General features: G+C 39.5%; 1 protein-coding gene across 1 annotated transcript; it reads right to left on the bottom strand.

Annotated features, from left to right (window-relative positions):
- Positions 1–3011: 3011 nt before the first annotated feature.
- LOC593904 (potassium channel subfamily K member 9) lies at positions 3012–12702 on the bottom strand. The gene is made up of 4 exons (XM_793359.4): positions 12190–12702; positions 11371–11712; positions 10279–10475; positions 3012–4340 (listed from the first exon to the last, which is right to left on the bottom strand). The coding sequence occupies exons 2-4, from the start codon at positions 11646–11648 to the stop codon at positions 3613–3615; spliced, it is 1203 nt and encodes a 400-aa protein (XP_798452.1). The 5' UTR covers positions 11649–11712; positions 12190–12702; the 3' UTR covers positions 3012–3612.
- Between the last annotated feature and the right edge of the window lie 419 nt (positions 12703–13121).

The raw sequence follows: 13121 nt of genomic DNA on the forward strand, positions 1-13121 counted from the left end.
TTAGTCTATTTTCTTTATTAAACATGTACATGTATATAACTTATAGTTTCTGTGATAGACATACATGTATTTACATCTGCATATTTCCCTTTTCATTTTCACCATCATCATTTTTATCAACATCACCACCATCATCACCATCATCACCACCAGTTTTTGTTTTAATTTGTTTATCATCAAATTGAAGCTCACTGTATAACTTGATATTCTCTGTGTACTTATATAAACAAGCTTATCCAACTAGGAGTCTCCATCAATTATTCTCTTGTTTATATCATTCATATTCAAACATTTTGCTTCTTTTGAGCTTTTATTTCCTTTGTTATTAGTATGCAAAAGTAACTCTCAAAACTGCCAGTTGGAAAACAAATCTTGACTTTGCTTCTAAAACTTTTCAGCAAAATATACCCTATGCTATGTTCTGCCTCAATCTCAGTAGTGTTTGATAACAATTATGTGTGAAACATAATTTCTTTACATAAGAACTGATAAAGGGTGCTATTATCAGGGTTTGAATTGAATATTCAGTATTTTAGTTTTAAATATCATTTGTGACTGTATAACCTATTTTGTGAGTACCCATGTTATGCCATTAAATTGAAGGTTTAAGAATCATTTTTCACAGCAACAGACTGAATTGTGAAAGGTATGATAGTACAAAGATCTGAACCTAACACAATTAATTTTAACAAACTATTGTTATTCTATGAAGATAACAATTGCTTTTATTTGATGAAACAATTTACATATTTGTATTTATCTTTTCAATCTAAGACAATCATGATGCAAGATCAATTATGTGTATCTTTCTTATAATATATTCGGTTGGATATCTGACCCATTGGCGATTTGCATGAGAGAACCAAATGAGTCCTGTACAGTATTAAGCCCAGTGGAGTGAGAAAATTAACTCTTATCCTGCCACAGCCCCAAATCTCCCCGTGCCAGGTTGTTTTGGGGATAATCTGATTAACGCGATGGTTCTATGAATAGCGCGTGCAAAACACTAGGCACAGTCCAATGGGCATGAACAATAACTGCTATTACATTTGCATGCAATCATGCAAGAAGCAGAGGAGCAATAGCTTGCTAGCGTGTACATGGCACCTTAACAATAGAATAACGTGCATGCAGCCTTATGGCAGGCTATGGGTTAAATAGCCAATGTTGATTGCATGCATAAAATAGTTCTTGATAGGATATAATTTTGATGGACTTTTGTTTGACTTTAAATGTAATTTTTTTGTTCAAAAAAAGCATTAGAAGTGAATTTCACTGAATAATTCATGGATTTTTCCCGTATTTTAGAGGCAAATGTTTGTGAATATGAAGCCTTTACTTTTATTAGAAATAATGGTCTATTTTCATAAGTTTGTTTAATGATTAATTTATATTGTACTTGTATTATAATTATACTATTTCATTTTTTTTTAAATAATACATTTGTGTTGCAGACGTGTAATAAGAATTAAAAAATAAATTGTTCCCCTATGAATGTATTTGTCATTTCATTTATTGTATTCTGCGGAATATAACAATGCATTATAATTCCTTATGAATATCAAATTTGCAATCTTGTAATATATGAGCCTGCCCCTCCCCCTACCCCCAAGTGAGATATGTTACATGCGTGGCCAAGGAATGGCCTCTTAGTTTTGCCAGATATTGGGAAGTAGATGTCCATGTCTATCTCTCTGCCCTCTCTCTCTCTCTCTCTCTGTTTCTCTATGTGTGTTTCTCTCTCTCTCTCTCTCTCTCTCTCTCTCTCTCATCTCTATCTCTGTCTGGCTGCTTTTCTCTCTCTCTCTGTCTCTCCTGCCTCTCTTTATCTCTCGTCTCTATTCTCTGTCTGTCTGCTTCTCTCTTTCTCTCATCTCTCTATCTGTCTATCTATGTCTGTCTGTCTGCCCCTCTCTGTCTCCCTTTTCTTATCTCTCTCTTTCTTTGTGTCTCTCCGTCTCTCTCTCTCTCTCTGTCTCTCTCTCTCTTGCCTCAACCCTATTGTTTCATCTACATTTTGTTCTTCAATTTCCCCTAACGCTTTATCTGCCTTTTTTTCTTCCTCTCTCACTTTCATTTGTCTTTTTCTCTTTGCCTCATTATTTTCTTCATCTGTCCTAAATGTGTTTCCCTTCTGCATCTTAATCAATCTATTTCCCCTCGCGACGACATTCAATTTAAATTCAAATGATCTATCATGCTCTTATAATTTGACTTTGCTGATTGTTGAATATAAAACATTATCAAAGAAATGCATACACGAGCCTGTAGCCTCCCCAGTACCTGCATTGCTTGCGTATATTATACCGCCAATATGACTGCGAACATATCATTTAAATAATAAGACAATTCTAAAAGAAACTGTTCATGATTGAGCGGTGATGGCAATATACCATACTCCCGTGATTTGTTTCTGTCAGTGAAATATATTCAGCCACAAACCATAATAATAGTAGAAAGCATTTTATTTTTCCTATGGAAAACATGAGATGTACAAAAGTGACATAACCAGAACAGACGGGGGTGGGGGGGGGGGGGGACCTCATTTTACTGGGGCAGTCCCGCGTATTATCACGGATCATTCAAACTTGGATGGGGGTCTAAACGTCTGTTTCACCCTACGCTGGATACACCCACAGTACAGCATAGTGATCACGGAACAGCGATGCTTTTAAGGGATCAAAGCAAAATCATCAAAGAAAAACGGCGGCATCAACAATAAATGATGCACTTTCGTTTAAAAGCATACATTTTGGGTATTCTGTCGCTGATCATACCGATGGCAGATATGCAGGCACTTTCAGAAACATTTTTAGGAAATAACCAAGAAAAAGTCATGATGTGTTCAACATGAATAACATGAAGTCGACCGACATTACAACGATCAGTACGTAAATACGGTTTGCCACATTTTGGTTAAATAAAAATACAAAGAATATTCATTCATTCAGCTTTCATGTGAAATGCATAATTTTAGTACTTTAATCTTACTGAAAGCACGCCACATTTAAGCATTACTATCTTGCAAGCCAGATACTTATTAATTATTATGAAGGTGTGTCATTGAAAAAATGAGAAGAAGCCCATTATTTTCATCTGTGTTACTTTGAAATATTCCCTAATCTGCTCATACATATATTTGAAAACTAATCTATGTTCTTTTTACAACAACAAATATTCAAATTGATTATTGGTATGAAAGTTGAAAAATGTAATGTTCGGATGTAGTTGTTTAATTAATTAACAACAATATCAAGTATATACATACATACATATAATTACAATCAATATTTGGGTGTTATAGCCCTATTCAAAATCTCCGTCATCAAATATCAAACTTTTGTCGAAAATAGTTATCAGCAAAAGAAAATGGAAATCTTTTATTGATATATTTTTTAATTTAGGTTTTACGATTTGTTTTCCTTGTTGGAAAAATTTCGGCAAGTGCATTGACAATATTTTATTCGACGGCCAACCCATTCAAATAGCTAAAACAACTTCACTATGCATCGGCATTCAATCATCACACATTTAGACGATTAGTGTTCGAATCTATGATACTGTCGTCATGTTATCGACATTCTTAAAAACTATCGGAACGGTCTTCGTCGACTATGATTCGGATTCCTCTTCGACGTTGGTCCGCTTGTTGCCAGCGACGACGACGCTGATCTTATCGCTCAACCACGCCACCTTCTGAATGATCATCTCCTGAGCGAGGGCGATACACATGGACATGATGGCCATGCCGAGGAGGATGAAGAACATGGATGCGACTAACTGCTTCTGATCCTCTGGCACCAAGTCTCCGAACCCGATGGTGGTGAGGGTGATGAAGGAGAAGTAGAACGCTTCGAAGTAGTTCCACCGCGACTCCCACGCCTGCATCAACAGCGCCAGGAGACACACGTACAAGAACGCAAATATGAGAATCCCCACGAGGGGTATCTGCGGCTCCTCTGGCTGGACTTGCTCACCCCCTCTGATGGCACCGCCCATCTTCCGCCCACCCTTCTTGCCCTTCTTCCCACTTTCCTGCAGATCAACCTTGTGCATCGCTAGCGTCTCACCATCCTTTGGAACCTCGGGCGGAGGCGACCAAATTTCATCGATGATCTCCTGAGACCGTCGATCACGCTGGTAGAGCATGTCGTCCTCGGGTTCCTCTCCCTTGACGCTCTGGACCATGGTATGCATACGGCGGTAGGTGAGGGTGGCGCCCTGGGCGAGCAGGGTCCCAATGCTGGCCAGGATAATGAGGAGGAGGGCGATACCGAAGACGCCATAGAAGATGCAGAAGACACGCCCACCGACCGTCTTGGGTGCGATGTTACCATAACCTGAAGTAAATGATAATAAACATAAAAATCGTAGTCGACAAGAACATTTAATAAAAGGCAAAATAACCATAAACGTATAGTTTAAAAGTATACCAACAGCATATTTTTCATCATTTTTTTCCTCCTGCCGTTGCCTTTTGTAAACAATTCATTACCCTTCTCTTGTTTGTTCCCTTCCTTCAAAAGATAAATGCTCTTGTCTATCTTCACTTTACGTCATTATGTTCATACCAAATTACAAGCCCTTTCCGTCGTATCAATATCCATTATCAGGATAACCATAATCAGGATACACGGTCTTACTCTTATCAGATACAATGCTTTATCAAATTAAACGTAATGAAGTTAATGATGGCAATATATTTTAATAACAATTCTGCTCAACCTAAGAGAAAACAGGGAGATGGTAGGCATATACATGGATGGACCTGGGAGAGAATTGAGAGGGAGAGTGAGAGCGAGATAGAAAGAGGGACGGGGAGAGAGAGGTAGACAGAGAGAGAGTCACAGAGAGAGAAAGAGAGAGAGAGGGAGGGAGAGATAGGCAGAGAGAGAGTCACAGAGAGAGAGAGAGAGGGGAGAGAGAGAGTCAGAGGCAGAGAGAGAATCAGAGACAGAGAGGGTCAGATAGGGAGGGAGAGAGAGAGAGAGGGAGGGAGAGAGAGAGGGAGAGAGAGAGAGAGGGGAGGGAGAGAGAGAGAGAGAGTGAGAGAGAGTGATGGGATAGCACGGAGCTGGGAGTGGGTGGGGATTAACATGATGATGTATAACGAAGAGCAATGACACCGATTAAGACATGAATTTTCATCAAGGCCTATATGAGCTGGGTCGGCGCATCCTGACATGAAATAGTAAGCCTCTGAAGGGCTTATCACCTGGTTGACTCTTAAGTAAGCTCTTACTCGGGAATATTGGCGTAGCGCGGGTACAGTAATTAAGGGGCTACTGGTTTCACTGGGGGCAACGGTTTTACTTAGCGGGTGAAATACGACTTAATATTAGAGGTCACACATTAAGCTGATGTTCTTAGCAGGGGTTTCTTTCATTTTCTTTTAACATTCCGCCCCCTCTCCCTTTTCTTCTTTCTTTACTTCTTGTTATCTGCCTCTTTTCCTTCTTTTATACGACAATCGATGTAGGGGGAGGCGGAGGTACATGCCCCTCTTCGCATGTACATACCCCACTGCTCAGAGAGAAGCGAGAAAATGCCAGCAGCGATCGGATCCTTAATACTGATAGACCTGGCTAAGGCCTGCATCGCATACTTTCAAGGTCATCTCCATCCCGAGAAATGTTCTCTCTTATAGCTCCATGCTCAGAGCGTGACATTTTGATTATACATGAGTCTCGTTCATCATCATAAGAATCTCATTGATATCTGTATCCAGTGGTGCGAATTATTAGAGGGTACCATTGGCATCCTCTTGAATTGCCCGAAAAATGAGGGGTAAGAAATACAAAGAGGGGAGAGAAAGGTCGTCATCTCTGCACAATCCCCAACTTGGTCGCCCTGTTCCCTCGCCTTTTTAATCAATGTCAATGCAGTGACCCAGATTGCCCCAGGGGTCTTTCATAAACCTGTTCGTAAAGTTACGCATGATTTTACGAACGACTTGTACATGAAGTGCCAGATAGGATGCCCAAATTTTGTTCTGATATTTTCAATAACCTCAATTAAATTATGGCAAAAAATATACTTTGCATTAAACATAGTCGTTATCATAAAAATGTTAATCTTCATCTCCACAGTTCAACTTTAGTTTATGTATTTAATAATAATTGAGCATCCCATTTGGCTTTTCATATACAAGTCGTTCGTAAAGTCATGCGTAACTTTACGAACAGCTTTATAAAACACCCCCAGTTCACCCTTAGTGACTGGTATCATGCTAGCCCACTATCATGTCGATATGTACTCAGACAAAGTCAAGAGGCGCTATACGTTGAATGGCTGCGACCGTTTCTGTTTTATAGTGTGTCCATAAGAAGATGTTTATGGGGGAGCGGGTCACCGAAATGTGTTATAAGGGGTAAATTTGTTTCCTTTCTTCATATCGTCATTAATATATAACCACATTCAAATGAGAACCTACTGCGGCCACCGTCCCCCCCCTCGTTAGCTGATAAGAATGTATTCAATATGCACTGATGTTCCGTCCTGTTTTTGAGTGGAGTGGGATTTCTCTGCTCCCAGTATCCCATTAGTGTTTGTTCAAGTTCAAAGTGAAGGAGATGGTTTAAATTATGCTATGTCTGCATGGATAAGACCACCCAATCCAAGTTAAACGCAACCTAATGTCTTTGCTAACAATTTTAATGAAAATCCTCTTTACGTGAAAACTTAGAGCTTCATGATTCGTGCTATACCCGTCTGCATGGCAACTACACGAGCGAGTGGATGTACAAGTATGAACAAGACATTAGTATGTGAGTGATATGTTTCCATTGAATGCATTCTCTACTGCTTCTAACATGAATGACACTCTGCCCCCCCCCCCAAAAAAAAAAAAAAAAAAGTTCACGAGTTGCTAATCCGATAGACGAATGATTTTGGAAATAGCACTCATCATCCAAGGGTATTGTAAAGACGGTAGTTTCGCTGACTACGATCGTGGAAAATTGTTACATTAGCGGATTTATGGGGGAAGGTGGGGGGGGGGGGCAGAACATAATAGTCCGTCTTCCCTTTTGAGGTGATGACCTCTTTTTCATTTTTTATTATCAGAAATGTTAGGAATATTACGCCTCATTGTTTGTTGTCTTGTTTTGTTTTAAAAATCCTGACTCTGCCCTCGCTTGTCAAACGACTAATCATCTTTAATTTGCAAAAGAATAAATACGAGCTCTCTATCTATGTCGTAGGTACTGCTCAATGTGTCCTATTTCATATTCTATTGAAACATATAGAAGAAAAAAAATACAGTTCCTTTTATCGCTTCGATACACTTTAAAGTTGAAATTGTGGATCAACTTGACTGCTTAGTTATCATGGTTATTGTCTGTATATAGAAGACCCCTCCCGGGCCCAGACAGAAGGATATCAAATAGGCTCGGGTTTCTTTCCAACAATCGCACCCAAGGAGGTTGGATTGGTCTATGGGCATTCCGATCGTTGTCTATAGGCGGGGATACAGAGAGTGTCATATCCAGAACTTCATATTGGGAGGGGGATCCGAATTCCTTCCTGACTGGGGGAAGGTGGGAGGGGGGGGGGCTAATATGCATGGGTAACTTCAAGCTCCATATACCCATTTCAAATAGTACACTTTTTTGCCTTCAGACTATAATGTGGGGGCGGGGGGGTTACGTCGTTTCCATCCTATGCTGGATACGCCCCTGTTTTTGACAATGTATCCTTGGGGGCTCATATTTCGGCGTAATTTGTCACACAGTCTGAGGACTGGAAACAGGCTTATACCTCCATGTACATATCATAGCGTATCAAGAAGCATCCAATATAGGGAGTGGAAACCTTCCAAATTCAGGGGAGGGGCAGGGCGGGGAGCGAAATGTACATGTGCAACCCGAGTGCCCCCACGGCAATTTCATTGTCTTTTTCCTGAGTTTCAAACTGGGGATGTCCATATCCCAAAATTATCAAAAATATTTTGAGGGGCAAGTAATAAATGTGTATAAGAAAAATACTCACCACCCCCCCCCCCCCCTCCCCCCCCCAAAAAAAAATGTAAATAAGAATAGTGTATGAAAGGAAAGAAAAGTTTTAGGGACTATCGTCATGTTTCTAAAAAAGTAAAACTATTAATTATTTTCGAAATTGAATGATCTAAATTAGAAAGTAGTTGCCGTTCAGCAAAAATAAAAAAAAAAGTCAAACTCCGCAAAATATCATGTTTAGCCTATATGTGTGTCTTTCTCCTTCCGAATACGAGACGCTAAAAAGATTTCGAATGCATGAGTTTTGACACATGATACTTTCTGCAACTTAGGTTGTTGATGTGGGTCAGACCAATATTGTCATGTACTTGACTCCAGCTCAGGCATGCTTGTCACAGTATGGTTCTTCGATGGTTAGATTATTGAATCATGTACCAATTCATTGCTAATACAAAGAGATGTTGGAAAGAGCCAGGCCTTCTCCACCCTATCCTGATGCAATTTATCATCTGAATTTCAAACATCAACAATAAAAACATGTACGATGAAGAGTGATGTGATATAGAGCGCAATAGCGGAAACGATTTCAAACTAACATAACAGAAAGGAGGAATCTCCTCATGTATCGCAATGTTACACTGTATTTTCAAAACATAATTAATGTACGTTAAAATTATGTTCATAGACATATAATTTTAATGTTTCTTCAGACAAGTTTATAGACTAAATATATCTTTCAACAAATGATTTTAAAAGCAAATTAAGCATCATCATTAAAGAAGAATCTAGACTGTTTGATTAATTTGTTGTACTCGATTAAAACAGGATATGATTTCTACTTTAAAATGGGTTTCATCAGTTCTTACGAGGTCTTTAAGAAAATATTTTATTTTGATTAAATGTGGCCGCATATCTAAAAAGCTGCTATGTTAATCATAAAGCGGTCGAATGTCATTATTCTAATTTGTTATTATCACTTTAATAGACTGACATTATATTTACATATAATAATGGTGTTGATGAGGCTATTCCAATTTTAGCTTAAATCATAATTCTTATTAATGCTGATTTCTACATGCTATAATCCACAGAAGGATAGTTTGAAAACTGGCAGCTCAATACAAACAAACACACAAACAAACAAAAATACAAAGGCGGGCCTCCCATCCCCTGCTATCATCATTCCAATCTAACCCATATACATTATCCTGCGCTGTAGGTATCAAATGCATATACTTGTATAGGCGTGTGTCTATTGAGTTAATCTGACCTGGTTTTGAGGCGCCTGCCGTCATCTGGCATGATGTGAAAACGATTAAAGAATCTTTCCCTGCTACTTACGTTAAAACTAGGAAAGAATGGATCAAAATCATCATACGGATCTTATAGTTAATTAATATGGAATAGAAAACATGGGTTTAATAGCCTTTATAGCGTATTGAAAGTATGATTTAGATATTTTGATATGATTTCAAATTTAACATACATCATAAGTTTCCAAGGTAATTTTGATAACAGTCTATACCACCACCACCACCACCACCACCACCACCACCACCACCAAAACAACAACAACAACAACAACAACAACAACAACAACAACAACAACAACAATGATACTGTTGATGATACAAATAATGATAATATTCAATAATAATAGTTATGATGATAATAATAATATTAATGATAATAATAATAACGATGGTTCTTATTATGACGCTCACGTTCGAGACGTAATTATCGGATAGATCGTTCCACCCTTTCCACTTCTAATCAATATATTTGATTAGTATTACAGGTCGCGATGACATGAGATATAAGGATGATCTCCTGATGATGTCTGCAAATCTAATTTGGGAAGGAAATACATGTGTAGCTATGGTTATGAGCAATTTAATCAATCTTGGTGATGACTGAATTGTAGAGAAAGAGAGAGAGAGAGAGAGAGAGAGGAAAGGTAAGATATGGAGATAGATGAAGATGAGTATAATTATAAAGATGATTATGATGATGAAAAGGAGGAAGAGAAGGAGCAGGAGGAGGTGAAGGGGGAGGAGGAGGAGGAGGAGGAGGAGGAGGAGGAGGAGGAGGAGGAGGTGGAGGTGCAGGAGGAGCAGGAGCAGGAGCAGGAGGAGCAGGAGCAGGATCAGGAGGAGCAGGAGAGCAGGAGGGGCAGGAAAGAGTGCAGAGGAGGAGAGGATAAGGAGCAGAAGAAGGAGGAGAAGGAGGCAGAGGGTGCGGTGGAGGAGGTGGAGAAGTAGGAAAAGGGGGAAGACTATAATGCTAAAAATGATTATATGATGATGTTGATAAAAGTCCTCACCGATAGTCGTCAGGATCGTGGTAGCAAAGAACATGGAGCCGTAGAAGTTCCATTTTGAACTGAACTCTGAATGAAGCACGGCCACGCCCAGTTCATCCTCATACGCCTTGAGGTGTCTGCTAGCCCTCCTCCACCACTGGTCCTCATCTTCTTGGGCCCAATGAGTGATGTTTAGTAGCTTATCAATCAGGACACTCCTAAAAAAAAAAGATTCAAAGTATTGACGATATATCAAAGCGGATATCTTTTCATCTGTTTGGAGCCAAAGGGTGTTAAACATGTAAAGGTATTCAGTTTAACAGAACTTTCAGGCTTTTGGCTACAAACAAATGTTTTGTTCATCAAATATGTCTGCATTTGTCAAAATAATTGTTCGGAATAGACTTTTTGGGGTAATATTTTAAATACTATATTCTGGGTTAAATAAAAATCATCCTCTGACATATCCATGATATAGTGGAAATCAAACAACTGGCAATGGGGTTTAGTATAGTGTGCCCCAAAATACAGACCACATTCCTCCCCACTTGAGGAGGATTCCGCCCTTTTTGTTTGGGGGGGGGTCTGGATACACCATTGTAATCCACGACAGCTTATCACTAATATTAAAGCTTCGTTCAGATATGAAGCGGCTAAACCGCGACGGTTATTTCTTTGTGATGACATTTTAAAAGTACAATACGCTTCACAATTCTGTAACTTTGGCCTAAAAAAAAAGATGTTGTATTGCCTTTAAGGTGCCGAAACAAGGGTCGGTCGTCGGAAATCTTTTATTTTTTTTAACTTTTTTTTTTATAAAAACTCCCTCTTTGGGCTTATATTTTTCTGTTTTTAATGCTTAAACAATTTTTTCCTCTAAAAGACGGTACAAAAAATAAACTTTTTTAAAAAGCCGACCGTCGATTTCATAAACTTTTTGGTCGGTCGCAAATGGCAATACAACTTTTTTTTTTTAAGGCCTTATAACAGGATTCGGTGAATACGCGCAGTACTTTGTTGGGTGCAGTTGTCATTCCTTTACACATTACAAAAAAGGGGCTTTTCCTTTTGCAATGCGGCGGTTTACCGCGTCATATCTACGAGTTTACCTACCTGTAGTCGAAGCGTTCGAGTCGGAGGTTCTCCACTGCATTGGCTTCGGCGGGCCCCTCCAGCGCCTGGAACACCAATGCTCCCAGACACGTATAGAGGATAAGACAAACGATGAGGCCTCCATTGGTCAGGCAGTAGTGGAGAGCAACCCGGAACACCGACGGCTCCTCCTGGACCATCTGAACGGGAGGCAGCTCCTCCTCCTCCTCCATGTAACCAGGGTAACGGTAATCACCATCACTGGTAGCTGCGCTTTGTCTCCAGTTGTAGTCGCCCATCGTTTATCCGACTCTCTAAGATTTGGTTAAGATTCTCAGTTGTCCACCACCTAGTATATTCGCCCTACGAAGGTATAAAGGGTATTAAACACACTATCATCTCCTTGGCTGATAAACCTACCATAATCTCTAAAACATCTATTATCAGCAAATTTGTCACATATTATTGTTATGATATATTTTAAAATTACAAAGTATTACTGATTATATGACGACCTCTTGTGACTGATTAAAATAGGTATCATCAGAACAATTAAACTAACAAACAAACAAACAACAATATAATACAATAAGATCCAATGCAATAGAAAACTAAGCGTGATGCACACAAAGCTTTAAATGATACAGAGTTCAGACTAAATTTGATATTAAATTTGGCTTCGGCGGTTCACCTTCAATGAAGCTCAGCTTACTCGAAACATAACATCGACATATCAAAACAACAACGTCATAAACTAACAACGCCAGAGAAAATTGAACAATATTGTGATGGGGGAATGTTTATCCTGTCAGATCGATTTTTTACGCCAAATTATCTAACCTTCGTCAAGCGACTGTCAACATAGGCTCGTCTCCCTGGATTCCCGCGTTCGGTTATGAAGAAAATTGGTGCTCGCTTTGTCGTCTGCTCAGAGTTAATGACTGGAAAAGAGCAATAGCAGACGATGCGCTGAAATTCCTCACGGCTCGTTAATTTTCCCAAGGAATGATTGATGCACGCCTGAGCAATGGCATCACATAAAGATACATACTTGGCCGAATTACTTCTCTATCATAGGTTACATCTTACAAAGACTCGATGATATCCAAAATGATGAGGCGGTATGAGCGAGTTATCTGGATGCAGATCTCTTCTAAAATTCTAGATTCCTCAAAGGTAAATCATTGATCCAACATTTGCCCGCCTGTTGATAGAAAAAGCAAAGCGACTGATACACAACATGAAACGAACGGAGATGTACACAAACTTGTGCGACCCCTGAAGTAAAGTTAGTCACTCCATCGGTATTTCAGAATGCGAATGCCTACATCGTCTGCTGCGTGTGGGACTGTACGAGAGGAGTGTACACCACACTCAAAATGTCACAGTTCATAAAGCCGCAAATTTGACTATCAGCCTACCCACGACTGTCTTAAGTTTAACGCTGGCGCATTGAAAGGGTTAAACATCATCGCGACTTCTAATGTTTCCCGCGTTACTAGCTTCACATCAATTACAACCATTCCAATTATTCCGCCGGGAGTTGGATCCAACTCTCATGTAGGCCTAGGCCTTATTGGATGCCTGGCTGAGGGGTGTTGAACTTAAAAGCATTCTGACGAAGTCACGATAAGGTGCATGGAGGCCTCGGCTGTTCTATAGTTTTAATAAATTGGGGAAGTAGGTAATAATGCTTCACATATTAAGGAGGTTGTTGGCAGTCTCAAAATGTTAACAGAATATGAAGATCTGTTTGTGTCTGAGAAGCTAAT

This window comes from Strongylocentrotus purpuratus, unplaced genomic scaffold, assembly GCF_000002235.5.
Source record: "Strongylocentrotus purpuratus isolate Spur 01 unplaced genomic scaffold, Spur_5.0 spur5_scaffold_15, whole genome shotgun sequence".
NCBI lineage: Eukaryota > Metazoa > Echinodermata > Echinoidea > Camarodonta > Strongylocentrotidae > Strongylocentrotus > Strongylocentrotus purpuratus.

What these genes read in the sequence shown, in the direction of transcription:
- LOC593904 (XM_793359.4), bottom strand. Translation starts at nt 11,648, where the DNA reads ATGGGCGACTACAACTGGAGACAAAGCGCAGCTACCAGTGATGGTGAT. An exon ending in CTCGAACGCTTCGACTACAG is followed by an intron (nt 10,476 to 11,370) that starts GTAGGTAAACTC and finishes TTTTTTTTTTAG; the next exon opens with GAGTGTCCTGATTGATAAGC. An exon ending in CACGATCCTGACGACTATCG is followed by an intron (nt 4,341 to 10,278) that starts GTGAGGACTTTT and finishes CATTTACTTCAG; the next exon opens with GTTATGGTAACATCGCACCC.